Source organism: Nematolebias whitei, chromosome 22 (assembly GCF_014905685.2).
Source record: "Nematolebias whitei isolate Nwh7 chromosome 22, NemWhi1, whole genome shotgun sequence".
Classification (NCBI taxonomy): Eukaryota; Metazoa; Chordata; class Actinopteri; order Cyprinodontiformes; family Rivulidae; genus Nematolebias; species Nematolebias whitei.
The window spans coordinates 8,196,984-8,219,658 of record NC_056519.1 but is presented as its reverse complement, the minus strand read 5'-3'; the positions used below and the strand labels follow the sequence as shown (position 1 = coordinate 8,219,658).

At 39.3% G+C, this 22,675-nt stretch overlaps 1 protein-coding gene across 1 annotated transcript in view; it reads left to right on the top strand.

Moving 5' to 3' along the window:
- Positions 1-22,675, top strand: part of dock4b (dedicator of cytokinesis 4b) — a 173,047-nt gene that overhangs the window by 99,496 nt on the left and 50,876 nt on the right. Inside the window, exons 21-32 of the mRNA XM_037696152.1 lie at positions 2,050-2,131; positions 4,671-4,841; positions 7,036-7,228; positions 9,716-9,852; positions 12,385-12,519; positions 13,512-13,610; positions 15,080-15,174; positions 15,427-15,502; positions 16,835-16,935; positions 17,040-17,098; positions 17,596-17,744; positions 20,546-20,631. Of these exons, the coding sequence (XP_037552080.1) occupies positions 2,050-2,131; positions 4,671-4,841; positions 7,036-7,228; positions 9,716-9,852; positions 12,385-12,519; positions 13,512-13,610; positions 15,080-15,174; positions 15,427-15,502; positions 16,835-16,935; positions 17,040-17,098; positions 17,596-17,744; positions 20,546-20,631 (1,383 nt within the window). The remainder of the gene's footprint in view (positions 1-2,049; positions 2,132-4,670; positions 4,842-7,035; positions 7,229-9,715; positions 9,853-12,384; positions 12,520-13,511; positions 13,611-15,079; positions 15,175-15,426; positions 15,503-16,834; positions 16,936-17,039; positions 17,099-17,595; positions 17,745-20,545; positions 20,632-22,675) is intronic.

Sequence of the window (22,675 nt, the reverse complement as noted above, 5' to 3'; positions counted from 1 at the left end):
TGTTCTCACTGTTCTGAGACTTCCATCCTTGTTCTCACTGGTCTGATACTTTCAGCCATGTTCTCACTGTTCTGAGACTTTCATCCTTGTTCTCACTGGTCTGATACTTTCAGCATTTTTCTTACTGTTCTGAGACTTTCATCCTTGTTCTCATTGGTCTGAGACTTTCAGCTGTGTTCTCACAGGTGTAGCTGCTCGTGACTGCAGCAGCACTGTTAGGAACCTGCAGCCTCTCTAAAACATTTAGTTTTAATAACACTTCAGGGTTGGTCTCTACTTGAGCTTTGCTTTGAGTTTCTGAGAGGAATGAATAAAATGCTCATGGTGCCCCCTGGCTGATAAGAAGAGAACTAATAAAGATGATTTTTGCCTCTCCAACTTGTATTTCTTCTTTTCCTTACAGACATGCACATCTGTCTCTCTTTTTCAGCTCTTTTCATTCTGTTGTTGCAAAATGCTGCAGCCAATATTTAAACCCTTTAACATGTGATGTTGTTGAACCAAGTGTCACATTTTAATCATTTAACACAGTCTGCACACATGCAACTGCTGTTTTTCTTGAAGGGAAATGAGTAAATTATTCCCAGTGAACCTTGGTGACTGGTAAACTGGTATGTGCATGTTTTTATGTTTCTTTGTGTATGCTTTGTATGTTTTTATTGTCTTAATTACTTTGTCTTTTTGTCTTATTGTACAGCACTTTGGCTACCCTTGCGGTTTTTAAAATGTGCTATAGAAATAAAGTTGATTGATTGATCCAGTTTAAATCAGAGCTGAATAATCCTAAACAAAAGCTCAAATTTAATTTCTGCTTCAACTGATGTTACATTTATGGAAAACTCGATTTGACAGCTTCGTGCTTCTGAGATAATTTAGTACGAGACGTTTCTACTTTTCAAAATATATAACTTGGTTAACCAATATTTTCTCCTTAGGTATACATTAAAATATCTTCAAATCCTTTAAAACTTTGTTCTTTTTGTACTTTGCTTCAGCATGTTCACTCTGTTTGTTTTTTGTGTGCTAGTTTTACCTCTTAGCCAGCCTTTTGCTTCTTTTAACTTTTTACCACCCTTATGCTACTTTAGCTTTTGCTACTTTTAGTTAACCTTATCTTGTTTTAGCCAACCTTTTTGTACTTTTAGCTCCTAGCTAATACTTTGTGCCTTTTGTTTTACTACACTTAGCTTTAACAACTGGGTTTCAGCTTATTTAGCAAGTTTCAGGAAAGTCTCTGCATTCAGCTTCTTTAAGCTACTCTTGAGCTAGTCTTGTCTTAGTTTTTAGCCTTCAGCTACTGTTTTGATTGGCTAAATTTATATTTTGGCCACTCTGTTGCCTGTCTTAGCTTTGAGTTTTTGTCATGCTTATTTTAAAGTTTAGCGCCTTTTTAAATGTTAAATTTTAGCTACTGTTTTGCTTGTCTTAGCTTGTAGCAACTGTTTTAGCAGTCTTAGCCAATGGCTTCTGTTTTGCCGGTTTTAGGTTTTAGCTTCTGCTTTTTCAGTCTTAGCTATTCACTATTCAGTCTTCGCTTTTAGCTACTCCGTTTAGCGGTCGTAGCAAAAGAAATCTTCGTTTTTAGCGTTTGCATTGCTAATTTTAGTCTGTAGTTTTTTTCTGTTCTAATTTTATCCTGTACTTTGTTCATTTCGCCTTTGTTCAGCTAATTTTAACGTTTCAGGTTCAGTTTCCATTTAGTGTTCACACAGCTTTTTCTCAGAGAACGTGACGTCTTTAGTCTAATATTTGATATAAATGTTGAGGAAACTGAAAGCATGTAAAACAAGAAGACGTCCATTTGCAATACTTCCTCTTGCTGTGTCCTCTCTGGAACGTTACCACTGAGCTGAGCTCTGTTGATGAAATCAGTGCAATAGTGTCGTGGGAACCCATCTGCACTTTGTGCGAGCTGGAGTTGCAGTTTAAAACACTGCATTGCCTCACCAACCCTTTTTTTTTTTTTTTTTTTTTTGGCCAGCTCTGATGAGAAAAGCGAACCAGCCAGAGGTGCATGCTGATATTGCGTATGTGTGTGTGTTGCTTTAGGGACCTGATCAAAGTCCTGAAGTGGTACGTGGACCGCATTGTTGATGCAGAGCACCAGGACCACATACAGCAGGTGCTCAAGGTGAGGACAGCCACACTTTAGTCTTCAAACACAATCGGTCACATTCGCACAAAAAACAAAACGACTTCAACAACAAATAAACAAACGTCTTCGCATTCATTCCCACTTTTGTTCATTTATCTCTCCATCAGCCACGACTAATCACGCCCCCGTCCCTCAATTCCCTCCTCTGTCTATTATCCTGCATGAATTTTTAATCACTGCTGCCTCGGGTGTCGTGATTCCTCGTCGTTTCTTTCCAGGCAGATTCATTCAGCTTCAAAATTCACACTGTAGTCATGCAGCGAATAAAAATTTAGACACACACCGCAAACATGTTTGCAGCATTTCCACAAACAAGTGGAATATCTTAAGGTGGGTATAGCATCATAAAGTGATAGTTTAGATGATAGTGTTCTTTGTTTATTTGCAAACAAATAAATATCTTACCTGTAGCAGAAGGCTTTTTGAACAACCGCACTTGGGAGAGATACATTTTGATTCTGATTGTATTGGCGAGAGCTAACAGTTTCCACAGATGGGACCAACACCAAAGTGGATTACTGAGGTTTTACAACAACTCGAATGTTCATATATTTTATAGTATTTTGTGCAAATCTTAAAAAAAAAAAAAAAAAAACTTTATACATTCATCAGTTTATCCTTACATGGATGATAATATTCCTTAACAGTGTGTCCTAGGGTGTACTGGATGTGCTACAGCTAGCTGTTGCTACAGCTATTTCCTCAAGATAAACAAGTTTTGCTACCTGTTTTATTGCTGATATATTTATATATGTATATATTGTATTTTTCGGACTATAAGGTACACTTAAAATCCATTAATTTTCTCAAAAATCAGCAGTGAGCCTTATAATCTGTTGCACCTTATGTATTAATTCTGGTTGTGCTTACTGACCTACCGATTTCATGTGGTACACGACATTCAAAAATCTGTCAAAATGTTAGTTTCACTTAATGTGCCTTATAATCTGGTGCACCTTATAGTCCAAAAAATACAGTATATAATTTATTTGAGAGTTCTGTGATGGAGTTAAATTCAAAGCAGTCTACTCCTCAGTTATATAGTATTAAATTATTATTATTATGTATGGATGTTTCTGTTCAGTGCCCTGAGATGACTTCTGTTGTGACTTGGCGTTTTATAAATAAACTGAATTGAATTGGATTGCTGATTTATCCTACTATTGCTGTTGTTTATTTGACCAGTACTGATATTACACTAGTACTGGCTGTTGCTGGGCTAAAACCGAGACCTGATTTTTTTTTAATTTCCACCTCATGCACCCATATGATGTGAATGACAATAGGATTTCATTGAACAAATCGCAGCATTCTTTTCCAATAACCATGTTCATACAAATCCATGTAAAGGTTTAGACATTAGCAGCTCAAACAAGCCATTAGCTCTTCACTATCTACAGACCTATCTACAACAGGACAGGTGATGTATTTATTGTTCATATTCTTTTCATAGGACCTTACTTCAAAAATATCTGAGCTGTTTCTTTTCAATTCAGTTCAGTTTATTTATATAGCACCAAGTCGCAACAGAAGTTGTCTCAGCACTGAACAGAAACATTCGTATATATAAATAATCATTTAACACGATATATCTGAGGAGCAGACTGCTTTGAATTTAACTCCATCACAGAACGCTCATCGTGAGCAAGCATGAAGGCGACAGTGGAAAGGACAAACTCCGTCATGAGGAAGAAACCTTTAGCAGAACCAGGCTCAGGACATCGGCCATCTGCTTCGACCGGCTGGGTTTGGCAGGAACAGATACACAATGGCAGGTCAAGACACATGTTAAGATAAAAATAGTATCAAATGAAAACTATTAAATTTTAACAATTCATTTGAAGAAATCAGGTCAATTTGTCCTCCAGTAGTCGAAGCCTATAGCAGCATAACAAGCCAACCCTAACGATAGGATTTATCAAAAAGGAAAGTCTTAATTCCAGTCTTAAACTGGACAATGTGTCAGCCTCACAGACAGAAACTGGAAGTTGGTTCCACAAGAGAGGAGCCTGATAACTGAAAGATCTTCCATTCTGCTTGTGTAAACTCTAGGAACCACGAGTAAGCCTGCAGTCTGGGAGTGAAGTGCTCCATTAGAAAAATATGGAACAAAAAGATCTCGAATATAAGATGGAGCTAGGTTGTTGAGAGCTTTGCAGGTTAGAAGTAAGATTTTGAATTAAATTCTGGATTTGACAGGGAGCCAGTGGAGAGAAGCTAAAACTGGTGAGATATGATCGCTCCCACTAACTCCAGTTAAGACTCTGGCAGCAACATTTTGGATCAACTGAAGACTTTTTAAAGAAGAATTTGGACACTCGGATAATAAACCATTGTCCAGTCTAGATGTGACAAATGCATGAAGCAGTTTTTCTGCATCATTTTTAGATCAGATGTTTTTATTTTAGTGAAATTGTAAAGGTGCTAATTATAAACAAACATGAAGTGCGAAAAAAAAACCACATTTTGTGATGTATCCACCAAATAATGATGGGCTGTCCTGTCTGTCCTCTAGGCCAGCGAGTACATCTTCAAGTACATCATCCAGTCCCGCCGGCTCTTCTCGTTGGCCACTGGAGGCCAGAACGAGGAAGAGTTCAGAGTCTGCATCCACGAGCTCTTCATGTCCATCCGCTTCTTCCTCTCGCAGGAGAGCAAAGGCACCAGCCCGGTCGCGCAGACACAGGTGTGTGTTTGTAATCACACACTGGAGGCCTCATCGGAGACGTTCACGTCCGCGTGGTGAACGAACATGTGAATCTGTGCTTGTTTGCTTTGTAGAGAAATCCTCTTAATGCGGCTGTGACGGGGGAGAAATTGGCTGTAATTGAATTTCACGTTGCCAGAAGCGGGTTTGGAGTCGCGGAAGGAAAATTTTTTTGTGACAGCTTCTTTTCCAGAGGGAGGCCTGCGCAGCGGGGCGCCCGCTTTAGCTGATTTCAACCAAAACCAAAACAAGCAAGCTAAAGATGCCAAAGATAATCCTAATTACACACTGGGAACAAATGCTTGTGTGGTTTTGTAGCTGAGCACTATTGTCAAGATTGTTTTTTTATTTATCGTTATGTTTGTTTTTATGCTTGATGTTTTGTCTTCTCTATTCACGTGAATAATTATAAATTACAGTCGTCGGCAGCCTGTCAGTAAGATTTATTTAAACCAGTTTCTTGGTCGCTTTTAGTGTGATTTAAAGCTGCTAAACTCCCACATAGTGCATGTACCCTGCTGTCTGAAAAGCTTTGTTTCAGCCCTCTGCTGACTTCTGATCTGGATTAATCTTTATTCTCGACAAAACAATAGCTGTGGGAGTGTGCTCTCAGGCCACGGTTAATCCCCGTTAATCTGTTACATGAGGCGCACACCCTGACCAGCATACACCAACGTTTCACACATGCGTCGCACAACCACATACTACAGATTCAAGTCAAAACAGTTGTTTGGGGCTGTGTTGAGCACTTGTGAGTTGTGAGAATCTTACCTGCCGCAGAAACGATGAGAGAGGTCAGAGTTTGGAGAAACAGGGAGGAATTTAAACTGAAAACACACCGGTAATGCCACGGAGGTATCATTGGATGTGTAACAATTAACACCGCTCGAACATCAAGAACAATCTGAAGAGTGCCGTAAAGTTACCCAAAAAGTCTTCAAAGTTCATGCAATAATCCAGGTCGAAAATCCAACAAAGTTCAGTCAGGTCATCTGGACAGTTTCTTTCTTTTTTTTTTTTTAGACGTTTCGTCCTTCATCCAAAGGACTTCATCAGTCCGAGGGGCCACAATAAATTGAATCCCACAAGCAGCACACTCCCATAGTGGACCAACCAGTTTGCTGGTGATAAGATAGTTTCTGGGGCCCGCCCTCTCCTCCGTCAACATCTCTGAGGCAGCTAGCCAAAGTGGTTCAAAACATCAAAGAATGTTTGAGTTGGTGGATTTTTTGGATTTTTTACCTGGATTATTGAGCATGAACTTTGATGTTTTGAACCACTTTGGCTATGGCTGCTTCAGAGGAGTTGAGGGGGGAGAGGGCAGACCCCAGAAACCATCATCGCCAGCAAACTAGTCGGTCCACTATGGGGGTGTACTGCTTGTGAGACTCAGTTTGTTGTGGCTCCTCGGACTGATGAAGTCCTTTAGATGAAATACAAAACATCTCAACAAAAAAAAGAAACCATCCAGATGATCTGACTTAACTTTGTTGGATACCCAAAAAGTCTTACAGCTTAGCTTCTATAGATAAAAAAAGAAGCTTAAAAAACAAATTGTTGAGATGCAATTCTAGATTTTAGCTTATTTTATTTCACCTTTTTGTATTAAGAGACTGACAAAACGTGAAGAAGAACGACCCAACAGCAAAACAATAACAAGTGATGGGCAAAAATCCCTACAGTCTTTCAGTTTAATCCACATAATCCCTGTCAACCATCCAACTCTGGTTCTGCTCAATGATTCGGGGCTCTTTTAACTTTAGTTTTTACATTACAATATCTCTCTTTACACACATATATACAGTATATGAGTAATGAATCTTGTAATAAACTGTAATAGCTTGAGGTGCGATCTATTTGTCAATGCTGAACTTGCTCATTTAGCTTTGCAGCATTTTGACGTCTGAGCCTCCTTTACAAGATTATCTTCATATTATGCAATGCTGATTTAGTAAAGGATGCATTGGACCTACAGAGAGAATGCTATGTACAATATGAGTCAGTCACGCACATTCATATTTTTTACCGCTCTTTGTAGTCTAATTTCTAGCTTGAAGGCTTTTGGCTGTAAAGTATCCACAAAGTGATTTAAATGGCTGTGACAATAATGGATGGTGCTCGTTCCGTTTAGCCTCCCATATGACTGTGTTCCCCCTCTTCCTTCTCTGCTCAGGCAGTGTTCCTGCGAACATTCCCAGCGATCTACAGCGAGCTGTTGAAGATCTTCACGGTGCGGGAGGTGGCTGGTTTTGCCAGGGAGACGCTGGGCAGTTTACCTTCTGTCGTCCAGGCTGACAGTCCGCTGGAAGCTGTCAAACTGCAGTGCATCGCCAAGACAGTGGAAAGCCAGCTTTATGTTAACCCAGGTAGAATTTAGTTTGCAGTAGTGTGCATGTGTTTATATTTGTACAAAATGGCTGCTTCAAACGTAAAAACATTGCGGAGATATTTGAACGGATATGAACAACAACCAGCACGTGCTTGGTTGAGAAGATGGAGGCAAACTAAACAAACTGTGCAAATGTGGAAAAGGTTTAGTATTAGCTAATGTAGCATTTTGTTGTTTTTGAGAATGAGTTGGGTTTTTTTAGAGCCTGGCTGATATGGAAATTGTGGCTATCGCTAGGCCTGTTGCAATAAACAATAAATCAATTAATTGCATGGTGAATGAAAATTATTGACCTCATTTTCATTTATCGGCTTTATTGTTTCTACGTTTATCTTTTTCTACTGAAGACACTGGACGACAAAAAGCTCAACTCCGGTGCTCTTCCCCTCCCTTTTTTTCTTTTCTCTTTAAAATCTGTTTTAACCATCCGAAATCGCGTTTTTGGATTGTTAAAAGCAGCTAAGCTGTGAAGCTAAGCTAACAGGCCGACCTCGGGGAAAAAACCTTCGTCTTGTCGAGCTCCAAAATTCACGATTGAAACCGGTGCCTTCGTGTAAAAAGTTGTTTTTCTCTGCAAAAAGAAGCTGAGAACTTGTTTACTGATTTTTTTAATTAAAAGCTTTGTGTGAAAAATGTTATGTTAAAGAGCTCACATCACTGAGTGTCCGCCATTTTGAGAACCAAAGAGAGACAGCCCATGTCACGTCAAGGGCCCTCCCTCCCGTTTTTCTTAAAGAGACACGCTGCTCAACCATCCATTCTTCGGTTCAAAGAGTCTCATACTGCCATCAGGTGGTCAAAAAAGGCACTACACTCCAAACAAATCAACATTTCTTCTAAAATTTGACTATTAATTCTTGTTAAATTTCAAACAATATTAGCGTTTATCGCAATAATTTCTGAGACATTTGATCGCCCATCAAAATTTGTTATCATGACAGGCCTAGCTATTGCTGATATTGATATTGGGAAGGGAAGGCTAATGCCTATAACCTTTATAGTGGCTCAAAACTTTTAGCTTTGTCCACCCCAAGAATCTAAGTAAACAGCTACTTTTAAACCTGTTTAACACTTGAAGTCTTCAAACAGTCTTCCTAGCGTGTGTTCACATTTTCTATCCTCCACTATTCATCATAAAGTTGTTAAGTCTGTTACAAATATATAAATTAAACATAAGAAACACCCTTTCCTGTTCATCGTTTAAACAGTCAGTCATGTATGGTGAAGGTCTAATTAGTACTGACCACAGCAGAGTTTTTTTTTCTTTGCAGAGAAGTAAAGATTTCAGACAAACAATGCATTTCATTGAGGATGACAAAGATAACGTTACTAACACTTATTTTACCTCTACGATAGATTTATTGTTCTGGATTAAGTTTTACAAGGCAATAGCCTATGCTAGGTTATCTAAACGTTGGCTTGCTAATTTGAGAGGCACCTAGCTAACGACAAGCGGATTGGAGGGTTGAAGAGAATTTATTATTGTTGATTTTTTAAATTTATTTTACAGATCAGTTACAATAAACTTATCATGTTCTGGTTAGCAAAATACTCTACACAGTATCGCTCCCTGCTTCGGCTGCACTGAAAGTGAGACTTAAAGTGAATTGCCATGACTTGAAAGTAGTCCACATGCACCCTCTGCTGGATACATTGTACAATTACGCCTTTTGCATATAAGGACACAGCTCATTCCCAGCAGTTTATGGGGGAAAATTAGAAGTGATTATATTGGCGTATAATGGGACAATTATTACCGATATGTCCCCAAATGCCAGTATTGGCCTAGAATATCGGCTCTATCAATATATCTGTCTGGCTCTACCATATATTAAGCCTGAAAATGGTGTGAAGGGCGTTTGTGTTTAGCTAGACATTAGCATAGCCTGGACAAAGATTTCTGCCCTTTATTAAATACACTGTACCCTTTGATGTCGGGTCTGATAAGGTACTATTGATAACTTTATGTCAGAACATCACTTCAGACCTGACTACGCTGTCCTGTTAGGTAGTATCTCACTGGGCTGTAACGGTTTGAGAGAAATTGCGAGTGACAGTCACGAGGGTGTTTTCAAAATGTTTTAAAACGTTCAGTTGAGATCTTAACTTCCTCTCATGAGCTGCAGGGCCTCAGTTTTGTGTTGCTGGAACTTCTAAAGTGTTTTTAAAAACCGTGAGACCAATTTTCCCTCAAAATATTTACAAAGTTGATAGCAGGTGCCCATTTAATTTCCTAATACCTGAGTGGTAGCACTGTTTTTATTTATTTCTTGGTCAACATGTATGCAAACTCCTGGCAAATTCTGCCATTTTCTCACATCGTTTCTTCAGCTACCCCTCACCAGTCACAGACCAGAGATATACTACTTCTACACTCGAATGTGCATTTTTCTGGGGCAGATTATTACATGCCCATGCTAATTGTTGCTACGGAGCTAAACATTTGTTGTTCTTTGTGCTGCAGAGTCACGGTGCATCTTAATACCTGTGGTCCTCCGAGTGCTGCAGACCCACCTGCAGGAGCAGAGGGACCTGGTCATGTGCGCTCGCATCCTCACCAGCATGCTCTCCCTCATCACAAAGGAAGAAAACGGCACCGTGGTGAGCAGCCGAACCTCATTAGTCAACAGCGTTTACTCGAATGACTCAACTTACCGTATTAGCAATGCATTTACAATAGATCCAGTCAATTAATGTTTATAAAGCTGTTGATTAGAATAACCGTTATTGTAATATATTTTTGTTTAGTAGCAACAAGATTGACTTTTAAAAGCACATTCTGAGTAAATCACTGCTTTGTTTGTTGTATATTGTCAATTAGGGGGATAACATGGGTTCTGACAGTTGTGCAGCCGACTAATGAGGCTCGTCAATTTAGCAGTGAGGACTGTTGAAGCGACTGAGCTTTTTCTGATTTGTCTGTGAGCAAGGTGTGTCTGGATAGCGTTGTTGGCTACCAGGAGGGTGGCTAACGATGAAGGCGCCCAGCACAGATTGGCTGGTGGCAGCCAGTGTGCCACAGATTCCCTCTCATTATCACCCCTTCTTTTTTATTTTTTGGCAAAGTCCGTTTTGTCAGAGGGAGAAACAAAACTAAGAGCACACACACACACTCTTCTTGAGCTGTCTTTAAATGCTTAACCAACCTTTTCTCCTTTGTGTTCAGTTTTTTTCCCCTGTCCTTCATTTGTGAACTTGGACTGATACCCACAGCCCTGAAACTTTCACTTTTACCTCACCATACTTAAACATTAAGATGAAAACCTGATGATCTGCCAGCAGTTGCAGACTTTAGTGTTTGTGGCTGAATCAGAGCAGCTTTTGCTTATGATTCAATGATGAGCTAGCTGTATGGGCTGAAACTTACACCATCACAAACTGAATTTAATGGTTTGAAACTGAATTCATTTGCTTTAAAATTTCAGTTTTATAATTCAGTTTCAATTTCAAAATTCTTTTTTTTTTGTGTCACACATTCAGATCCTTCCAGAGTAATCGAACACAGATTGACGTTTAGTGAAACTTTCTTTACAGAAATGTTATGTGGTTCAGTTTCAAGGAGGCGGTAAAACACAAAGGAAAAAAATAGTAAAATAACTTCCTTTTCGGCGTACAGTATTTGTCAAAATCTGCCACAAATCTAGTGGCGCATCAGGAGCACACACGGGAGGATTCGCTGTTTCAGTTTTTCAAAATTTAACAAGATTAACACCTAAAAACAATTATTGGCTTGCTCAAGATTAAAGCAAAGGTGTGTCTCCGTTGAACTTTTCCTTAATAAATGCACTTTAATGGTCAAAACTGCTTCATTTCCCTTCCAACCAAAGATCGATTATGGCTCATAATGTAACAGTCAGGAGAAATTAAGCTGTTTTGACCATTAAAGTGCATTTATTAAGGAAAAGTTCAACGGAGACACACCTTTACTTTAATCTCAAACTAACAATCGTTTTTAGGTGTTAATCTTGTTACATTTCGAAAAATTGAAACACCGAATCCTTTCGTGTGTGCACCTGCGGTGCCACTAGATTTTTGTCAGATTTTATACTGTACGCCGAAAAGGGAGTTATTTTTCCATTTTTCTCCTTTGTGTTTTACCGCCTCCTTGAAACTGAACCACATATCTACATTTTCACTTACGTGAAACGTCAATCTGTCGATCTGCGTTGGATTACCGTATTTTTTGCCGCATAAACCGCATCCTTTTGCATAAATTTGCAAGTCCTGCAACTTATACACCGAAGTGACTAATACACGTTTTTTCCCCATATTTGTAAACCAATTTTTGCCTGAGATCTGACGATTTCATTCATTCAGACACGGAAAATACTGAGCACTACCATTTTCAGCCGCTAGGGGCACTCGACCTATTTGGCAAGCCAAGTGTCGCATTAATAGGTAAAACTGTTTATTAATGAGACACTTGGCTTGCCATACCAGTCCACCTTCGTCTCGCTCCAGAACTCATGGAGCAAACCTCAAACCAGCTTCACTTCGCCGCGCCGCCCAGGGGAAATGCAGCTGATTTAACCGTTAAAGTGCATTTATTAAGTAAAAGTTCAACTGAGACACACCTTTGCTATAATGTCGAGCAAACAAATAATTGTTTTTAGGTGGTTATTTTTGTAAAGTTCTCTCGTGCACGCTCCTGACCGCCATTTGGCAGCCAATTGATTTTTGGCACAACACGTTTCCGGGTGGTCTACGGTGATGCATAACAAACGCAACGCGTCACCGGTGACACATAATAGATGCGACCTATACAGCAAAGTGACTTATTTGTGTTTTTTCCAACTTTATTCGACATATTTGGAGTGATGTGACTTATACTGCAGTGTGACATGTACGGCGGAAACTATGGTACTCTGGAAGGACCTGGATTTGTGACACACAAAAAATGAAATTTTAAATCAAATGAATTCAGTTTCAAACCATTAAATGCAGTTTCAGCCCAAATGGCTGGACAAAAAGCAAATTAATCAAGAAAACTTCAAGGAATTTTTGCATAGCGCAGTTAGAAATTAGACTCAAAACGTTTTGCGTTCACATTTTGGATAAAACTGTTGTTTTTAAAGTGAAGGATAATCCCGTTCATGTTGTCGCCCGTAATTCAGCTCCGTGTTTGTGTTTCAGGAGCCTGCGGTGTCCGAGGAAGTGGAGTTAATTGTGGAAAGCCTGCTGGGAGTTTTACTGAAGACCATATTGGAAATTAGCAACCGGCCTCAGCCTGCTGGACCTGCCATGAGACTACAGTTCCAGGATGTTACTGTACGTGCACTGTGTGTCTCTCTTTGTGTGTTTGGGGGCTTTACAGAATATACAGGAGAAATTGGGGATTTGGGATCAAGTTGCAACAACGACGATTCATTCCACCCAGATTAAAAGCAATAATTAGGATTTATGATACGGCTCAGAAGGGATTAATGATGTGGAGAATAAGGACAACATCATCAGTGTGTGTTAATTGGAAGTCAGAAATGTCACAAAAAATTAATTAAATGGCGTTTAAATTAACTGCTTTGAAATCTTGGAGGTTGGAGTTGTTCCCAGCTGCGTTCGGGCTAACTGTTAGCTAATCAGTCTTGCTAAATATAAATTCTGTCTCCTAGAAATGGCCGTTCAAGTAACTTTCTAGAAAAAGCTGCTGTCAGGATTTTGCTTCATTAAAAAAAGAAAGAAAATGAAGTGTCATAATTATCAGTTTTGTTAGTAAAGACCAAAAATATTTCATTGTTATTGTTATTATTTATTCATTATTTATTGTGTTAGATTAATGCCTCAGGAAAAAAGAAGCAGAATGCTGCTGTTACTCTCATGGAGAAAGGTCCAAAGGTTGGCAGCAGGTAGATTTGTTTGAACAGTCATAAAATGGTTTCATGTGGTTCGTGAAGTCTTTCGATCTGGACCTCTCTAAGGAGCGTAGCAGCAATCATATTTATGCTTCAGTTACCATGACGATAAAGTTTGTCTCCACGACTTGTAGGAATTGTGACCCTAAGCAGGTTTCGTAGGAATATTTTAGCTTTGACAAGAAACGCATTCAAACAGGCTTTTTTCAACTTCTGATCCATCCCCAACACACAAAAAACACCTTATTTAAAAAATTAAGTGTTTTTAAAAGTCAGGTCCTCAGAACACTGCGATGATCTGTCATCGTTGCCTATTTCATTAGCATTAAATGTTGTTATTCTAGTAATTCAGAGCAGCTCTAAAGACTAATCCTTGTTAACAAGCTTTCTGTTCTGTGTCCGTTCCATCAGGGGGAGTTTGTGGCATGCTTATTGGCTCTTCTGCGACAGATGACTGACAAGCACTACCAGAAGCTGCTGCAGGCGTTCAGCAACAAAGATGACCTGAGGGTGAGACAGACGCATCATCTTTTCTTTTCTCGTGTTTGTTGTTTATTTTAGAGCCCAACCTGTATGGAAATTTTGGCTATTGCCAATGCTGATATTGAACGGGGAAGGCTATTGCCGAAAAACAATATAATGGCTAAAAATTTTTTTTTAGCTTTGTCCACCCCCAAGAATCTTAAGTAAACAGCGAGTGGAGCGGGGATTGTTTATTTAGCGCAGCTGTTAGCAACCATGAAGCTAAGCTAATCAGATCCACGTTATAACCAGTCCCACACTAGGTTTACAAGTGGTGCACTGGTCATAAAAACAGTCTTCATAACAGGCGTTAACATTTTCTGTCCTCGACTATTCACCATAAAGTTATCAGGTGTGTAACAAAAATTTTAATTACAAAAAGAAACGCCCTTCCCTGTTCATTGTTTAAACAGTCATCCATGTATGTTCAAGGTCTAATTAGTATAATCCGCAGCAACATGTAAAATTTTTTATTTTTTTTTTGCATAGAAGTAAAGATTTCAGAGAAACAATGCATTTCCACTCCCCCATGTGCAATGCATGCACATGGGGGAGTGGTGGCGCAGAGGTTAGAGAGGTGGGCTTGTGATCCGAAGATCGCCGGTTCACGCCCCGGCCCCGACAACATCAAAAATTGTGGGTGGGGTAGGTGAAACACCCACACTTAACCCCCACCCTCATTCGCCCCACTCTGGGCCCATGAGCAAGGCCCTTAACCCCACCATGTGCTCCCTAAACAGGTCTCTCTTGAAAATGAGTTCTCGTGGCTCAGTGAGACTAACCTGGATAAATAAAGGCTAAATGAAAAAAAAAAAAATTTCATTGAGGACGACAAAGATAACGTTACTAACACTGATATATTTTACCTCTGCGTAAGATTTATTGTTCTGGATAAAGTTTTACAAGGCAGTAGCCTATGCTAAGCTATCTAAACGTTAGTTTGCTAACTTGAGAAGCACCTAGCTAATGACAAGTGGGTTGGAGGATTGAAGAGAATTTATTATTAATTTTTTTTTTAATTTTACATTTCATTTAAAATAAACTTGGCATGCTCTGTTCAGCAAAATACACTGTTGTATTGCTCCCTGCTTCGGCTGTGATGAAAGCGAAACTTAAAGTGAACAGCCATGACTTAAAAATAGTCTGCATGCGCCCTCTGCTGGAAACATTGTACAATTACAGCTCAGCATTTTAGGAGTGAAAGTTAGAAGCATTTATTTCGGCGCATAATGGGACAATTATCACCGATACCAAGATGTCCCCAAACATCTATATCAGCCTAAATTATCAGTCCTACCGATATATCGGTCGGGCTCTAGTTTATTTGTCTGCATGCCATGTTAATCCGTATCGTTTTACTTTCTGTGCATTTCACAGACAGGAAATAGTTAAAGTATGATGAATAACAAGTTTTAACATTTTTCTCTCCTTTTTGTTTTTTTTTTGTCTCTTTGCAGGACTTCCTCCTTCATATCTTCACAGTCTTCAGAATTCTGATCAGACCAGAGATGTTTCCTAAAGACTGGACTGTCATGCGGCTCGTCACAAACAAGTAAGACCACAATCACGCTCCACACGGACAAATAAAACAACTTAAACGAGGACAAACAGGAACTCAAGCATTTTTCCCGACAATATTCCTCTGCTTTGTCTTTTCGGAGGGTATTTGTCTTTGTCCTTCACGAATATCTAGTGGCAATATAAATGTTAGTATTTTTTTCACATCATACTTTATCAAAAATAATGAATTGGTGAAACTTTCTCCCTCCACTTTTTGTTCTGTGTTTCTGTCCTATTCTTTCAGTGTCATCATCACAACTGTCCTCTACCTTTCTGATGCTCTGAGGAAAAACTTTCTCAATGACAAGTTTGATTATAAGGTAGGACTGGCTCGCTCTGAAGCAGCAGAGTCCGTAGATGTTTAAAAGTGTTTGACCAACAACTACGTTAGCTCTGAAAGGGTCACAGAATGAGCTTTCTTCCAGGATGATAGGAAATTTATATTAAATGGAAGGAATAGTTTGGATTATTTGAATTGGGATTTTGTGGTTATGATCTATTCACTTCTTACCTGTTGATGATAGCTCTTTAAACCACCTCAGCTTAGAGAAATGAAGTTAAATTCTGACCGGACTGACAAGCAAATGGCTCCTAATACCAAAGTGGAATGTTGCCGTATTAAAACATTACCATTCTCAAAATGTCATAGCAGTTTATACAAAGACTATTCTTGAATCTTCATAACACAATCAGGTTTTTTAATTTTTTTATTATGGAGTTATTCCAGTAGAAATGATACAATATTTGTCCAAAAGTGCTCCAGCAAGCTAATTTTCCAGTTGCTAATATTAATAAATAACTAGAATTATCTAAATAACAATGCAAAGGTTTATAAAATAGCATTTGCGTAAACCGTTATGAAATGTTTTGATGCCAAAGTTGTTTTAAGATAATAGAAACCCATTTTATTTAGGTCTAGCTAAGGTCTAGCCTTTAGCTTTTAGCTTAATTTGGACAGGTGAAGGCCTAGCCTCTAGTCTTTAGCTTAATTTAGACAGGCGAAGGCCTAGCCGCTAGTCTTTAGCTTAATTTGGAAAGGTTAAGGCCTAGCCTTTAGCTTAATTTAGACAGGCGAAGGCCTAGCCTCTAGACTTTATCTTAATTTGGACAGGCTAAGGCCTAGCCTTTAGCTTAATTTGTGTATGCTAAGGCCTAGCCTTTAGCTTAATTTGGACAGGTTAAGTCATAGCCTCTAGCTTCATTTGGACAGGTTAAGTCCTAACCTTTAGCCTAGTTTGGACAGGCTAAGGCCTAGCCTTTTGCCTTTAGCTTTATTTAGACAGGCTAAGGCCTAGTCTTTAGCATTTCTCTAATTAGTTATCATTCAAAGTGCTAGCTACAGCGGGTAACATGTTAATTGACCATATCTTGCCACTGAACTCCACTTAATAAGATCTCGATCTCATTTATGCCTTTAAAGTTTTTTGATAAATTATTTAAGTCAAAAAGTCTCAGTGTGACACAGAGAGGAACTATATTTGATTAACCAAATCTAAGATGGGAATCAATCTGATGCTCTTTCAAATTAATGCAGAAGATTAGAAAAAGAAGGAAAAGTTATTAGGAATCTGTGAATATTAAACATAACTGAATTGTGAAATCCAGAAAATGTTCAAGTTGCATACATAATTTTAATGTGTTGCCATTTTCAGGTTTGGGACTCGTACTTCTGTCTGTCTGTAATCTTCATCAACCAGCTTTGTCTTCAGCTGGAGTCCTTTTCTCCCTCCAAGAGGAAGAAAATACTGGAAAAGTAAGTTTTAATTTATTTGTCACAAATAAACACACTTTCATCTCATGTGAAAGACACAGGGTGTACAGTGCACCTGCATTCCTAACGTTACTTTTGTCATGCAGATATGGAGACATGAGGGTGATGATGGGCTGTGAAATCTTCAGCATGTGGCAGAATTTAGGTGAGCAGATGAAATCACAAATTAGGACATTTATCGACTAAACAGAGTTGCTGAACTTGGCGTCACAGAAAGTAAAGACGGTCTCAAAACATGCCTCTGTTTTTCTTTGAACTTGAGCTCATGGCATCTTAAAAAACTCTGTCTTACGAAAGTGATTTGTCACCATGGCAACAAGATGGACATCTCTGTCTGTTTCAAATGAACGCCTTTGTTCTCTGATTGAGCCGCACGGTTTTATTTTCCCTCATTTCCACTGTTGAGTTGTGTTTTTTCCACAGTTTGAGGTGCACTTTAAAGCTGCGTACGTTGACAAAAATAAAAAGTCTCTTCAGGTTGGGATGGATCAGAGTAAAAGTCACTTTGAGAACTTTTGCAGCTCAGACGGTTTCAGTTTGGCTGGAAAAGGGAGGGCTGCCGTGCAGGCCGTTTCTGATTTAAACCCTCTGCTGGGGTCAAAGTGAAAGTCTGACCTGTGCGTTGAACTGTGTCTCCTCCAGGGGAGCACAAGTTGCACTTCATTCCGGCGATGATTGGACCTTTCCTGGAAGTGACCCTGGTGCCTCAGCCTGATCTGAGGAATGTCATGATCCCCATCTTCCATGACATGATGGACTGGGAGCAGAGACGCAGCGGAAATTTCAAGCAGGTATGCTGCTGTCTGACCACTTCCTAAAAGGGATGTAACACGAAAACTTTTCCAGCTAGAACATCTTGAATAACTTTGTGTTTTTTAGAGTTTTCACAGTAAAGTTGACTTCAGATTTCCACATCCCCTTAAGCTCAAAAGAAGATACATTTTCCATCTTATGTTCCTTTGAAAGATTATTAATGGTTCACAGCAACATCTCTTGTGCTGCAAAGTCCATGTTCAATAATCCAGGTATGCAATCCAACATTTTTCAGTCAGGTCATCTGGACAGTTTCTTTTTTTGTGCAGAAATGTTTCGCCTTTGATCCGGAAGGCTTCATCAGTCAAGGAAACACACAACAAAACTTGTTCTTCCCCCAACAGCTTACTCCAAAGTGGAACAAACCAGTTCTGCTTGTGATAAGATGGTCTCTTTGGTACGCCCCCTCCTCCATTGCCGGCCCTCTTCCTTGTTGACAGTCTTGTCAAACTGGTTGAAAACAAAAAAGTCCAGCTTTGGACTTCACAAGCAGAACTGGTTTGTTCCACTTTGGAGTAAGCTGTTAGAGGAAGAATCAGTTTTGTTGTGCGTTTCTTTGACTGATGAAGCCTTCCGGACCGAAGGCGAAACATTTCAGCACAATAAAAGAAACTGTCCAGATGACCTGACTGAAAAATGTTTGATCTCTTGTGCTGGTTTTCCATCGCATGCATAAGGCATCCTGACTTGCTATGGAGTTACTGATAAAGTGATAAACACCCATACAACCCAGGACAAGAGTTTTTCCTTTCCAAACTGATGAACTTATCCAAAAGTTGTCCAAACTTGTCCATGAATAAATTGTTTGTTGACCAAAATGAGATTTCTATGTAATTTTATCATGAACAGTATGTTGACCTATTTTGTAATTCTTTGTTCCATGGATCATAACATGTTGGTGTGAAGAAAGGGGTTTGTAGGCTCCATCATCCAGGTAGATAACGACAACAAAGGTTAAATCGTGTCATCTGGACCAGTTTTTTTAAGTGAGAAACGTTTCGTCTCCCATCCGGAAGACTTCATCATCAGTCTACGGTCAGCCAAACAGATCTGTCCCATAGGTAGCCCTCACTGCTGTGTTTCAAGCCAACCTCCTGTTGGACTCTCAGACTTTTAACATGTACGAAACACACCCATCCAAAACAATCAATCATCACGTACAACAATCAAATGTTTTGGGCCAGATTGCACAGGAGGTTGGCTTGAAACACAGCAGTGAGGGCTACCTGTGAGACAGATCTGGCTGGCAGGCCGTAGACTGAGGAAGTCCTCTGGATGGTGGACGAAACGTTTCTCACTTAAAGAAACTGGTCCAGATGACACAATTTAACCTTTTTGTGGATATGAATAGTATTTTAGTCAGAATCGATGTGTTTGATGTAATGTAAAGGTAATGGTGGGCATATTTTTTGTTGGTGGGTTGAAGTGTGGAAAAGTTACGGCATACTACGGTATTAGAATGAGGTAGGCGAACTTCTTGTAGTGTAACTGTCTCTGTGTTTTTGTTGGTGTGATATGTAATTATGTGTGGCGTTGCTGCAGCGAATCTGTTGCCATTCTTCCATCAGCCTGTGCTAACATCTGAACTGCGGTCTTCTGTCAACATTAAGGCGTGGTCTCACTTTCCATCTTCTGGATCTTGTTCTTTTTGTTGCTTCAGTCTAGTATACCGGTATCTCAAATTGCCACATGGTCTTCTGTTGGTGTCATCCTCAAATAAAGTCCACATCAAACTCACAACAGCAACTTGAACATCAGTTTTCTTCCAGGTTCATATTTGTGGACTTTAAAATGCCAGTCGTGTACAAGTACACATCATGTAGGTAGAGGTGGTATGCAACAGGTACTAAGAAAGACTATAGATACCGTTGGCACTGTACTACGCTATATAAACTTCTAGAATGCACTATGTACTCAGCAAAAACCACGTTGTTAAATTTATATATATATATATATTTATTTATTTATTTATTTATTTATTTTTTTTCTGACGAAAAAACTATTCATATCAACAAAAAAGGTTAAATTGTGTCATCTGGACCAGTTTCTTTGAGAAGCGTTTCGTCCACCATCCAGAGGACTTCCTCAATATATATATTGAGTACAAGAAAACAGAGGCAGGGATTAAAGTTCTCTATCACCAGAACATATTTCTTTTGTAAAAATGAGAATTGTTACACAACTGTATCTGACTTAATTCTTGCAAAACGGTATTTCTTTTAGACTTTTAGACTAAAAACATGGAAATGACATCAAAGTTAACTACAGAAAATCTGTTGAAGTCACCATCATTTTTCAAAATATCATTGGTCTTGAGGATCTCAATGGTGCAGAAGTCTTTTTACAATTTGATTGTTAGAGGACAGTATACTGTCACTTACACATATAATCCTCTTTACAAGTGAACCTTTGGGAAGTGACGGGCACGCAGACAATTTCAACCCAAAGATTTGTTTTTGTTAATTCCTGCAGGGGAATACACTGATGTGAAACTCAAATGGGACTGATAAGAAAGTCGAGCAATAACTAAAAGCAATAAAATTAAAAGCGACGCAAATCCGTGGCAGTGCAGAGCATTAGCATAGCGCAGCATGAGATTGTATAACGTTGCATCACTGCTATACAACTTTCATCATCGTGCTTATATACGAGATCTTTACAATGTCTTGAGAAATTTTTATTTTATTTTTGACATCTCTGGAGATTTTAGCTCTTTCTTGGTTCCCGTTCAGTTCAATTGAGCGTACTGAAAGTGTTTTAAAACGCTTGTTCCTCGCAGGTGGAGGCCAAGCTGATCGACAAGCTGGACAGCCTGATGTCTGAGGGCAAAGGAGACGAGACGTACAGGGAGCTCTTCAACAGCATGTGAGTCGATGAAAAGCAACAGAAAACAGAGCCGAGGGGCTTGTTTTTGACAAATGTGTCGCCAGGATTCAGTAGAATCAAGTTCAAATAGTAGATTGAATATTTCGGACCACAAAGCACCTTTTATTTTCAGGTAACCAACTAATTTGAGTTTTAAATAAAAAGCAGTAGGAATTTCTGTACTGAAACAATTAGTATAAGTAGCCAATCAAGAGGTAAGTTGGGGCATTCAGTCACTTTCACCCTCACTCCTCCTTATTCATTCTTTCTCCCCGTTTTCAGATTTGTGTCCATGCATGCTCATTGTGTGTGCACGCCTCTGTATGTGTGTGATGTACATTTCAACTCTTTTTTTTTCCAGAAATGGTATTGTGTTAAGTAATAAGACTTCTGATTCATTAGCATAACAAATGTCTCCTCTATCTCCAAGAAGCTGTTCAGATTTGTTGCAGGTGAATATCGTCAGTCATCCAGGACATGGTAAATAATTTAAAAAAGAAAGTTCAAGACAAAAACAACTGGACTTTATTCGTAGCTGAAGATGTTTCGCTTCTCATCCGAGGAGCTGTCAATTCAAAGAACAGTGTGTGGGGTTTGAGTTATAAAGCTGAGGTGTTCTGTAAGCTAGGTACACATGCAGGTTGCCCTTTCACTCCTCACAATAGAGCATATGTGTCAAACTCGAGGCCCATGTGCCAAATGTGGTCCTCGTGGACATCTTGTCTGGCCCCCAAGATGTTGTTTTAAATGTAAAATACTTTTATTACTTTAATTTTTTTCAATAATCTTTACTTATCATGTCAAAAGTGCAACAGAGAACGTCAAATGAGACAATCAAACTCTTGTTGAGGAACCTGCGACCAATAAAAGATTTTGGATATCTAATTTGACTTATTGTAGTTTCTGAAACCGGCCCTTAGTTTGAAAAAGGTTTTAATTTTGGCCCCCTTTTGTAAGTGGGTTTGGCACACCTGCAATAGAGGATCGTTAGGGTCTTTATTGGTCTGACTCACAGATGGGCCACTCTGGTCACATGAATGAAGTTCGTGATTGGAAGATGCATTATAGGTTTTTGAAAGTTGAAATCTGAGACCTCCTCTGCTGTTTAAGGATGGTTTCTCTCTTTTTACATAGATGGCTTCCTTCACTCCCCTCTTAAACCATCTGTCTTCTCGGTCCTCAAAAGAGTGTCCCTTATCCTTGAGGTGTAGTTGAACCACTGAGTCTTGTCCTGAAGAGCTGGCTCTCCTTTGTTGAGCCATGCGTCTGTGAAGAAGCTGTTGGGTTTCTCCAGTATAGAGATCGGGACATTCCTCGCTGCACTGGACTGCAGACACCACACCGCTCTGCTTGAGTATTTGTGTTTTGTCCTTCAGGTGGACCAGCCTCTGTCTGAGTCCTGTTGGATTTGAGATGTACTGGGATAGGCCTGTCACAATAACACATTTTGCTGGGCGATTGTCTCAGAAATTATTGTGATAAACAATAATATTGTTTGAAATTTGACAATAATTAGTAATTATTGTCAAAGTTAAGAAGAAATGTTGATCATTTGTTTCGTGTGTAGTACCTTTTTACGACCACTAGATGGTAGTATAAGACTGTTTGAACCGAAGGATGGATAGTGAGGGAGCGAGCAGTGTATCTCTTTAAGAAAAATGAGAGGGAGGCCCCTTGACGTGACATGGGCTGTCTCTCTTCGCTTGTCAAAATGCTGGACGCTCGGTGTGGTTTGAGCTGTTTAGCATAGCATTTTTCACACAAAGCTTGTAATAAAAAAAAATCAGTAAACAAGTTCTCAGCTTCTTTTTGCAGAGAAAAACTTTTTAGACGAAGGCACGGGTTCCAACTGTGACTTTTGGAGCTTCGACAAGACAGAGGTTTTTTCCCAAGGTCGGCCTGTTAGCTTAGCTCGTAGCTTAGCTTCTTAGCTTAGCTGCTTTTAATGATCCAAAAATGCAATTTTGGACGGTTAAAATGGATTTTAAAGAGAAAAGAGAAAGGAAGGTGTCAGTGAAGAGCACTGGAGTTAAGTCTTTTGTCA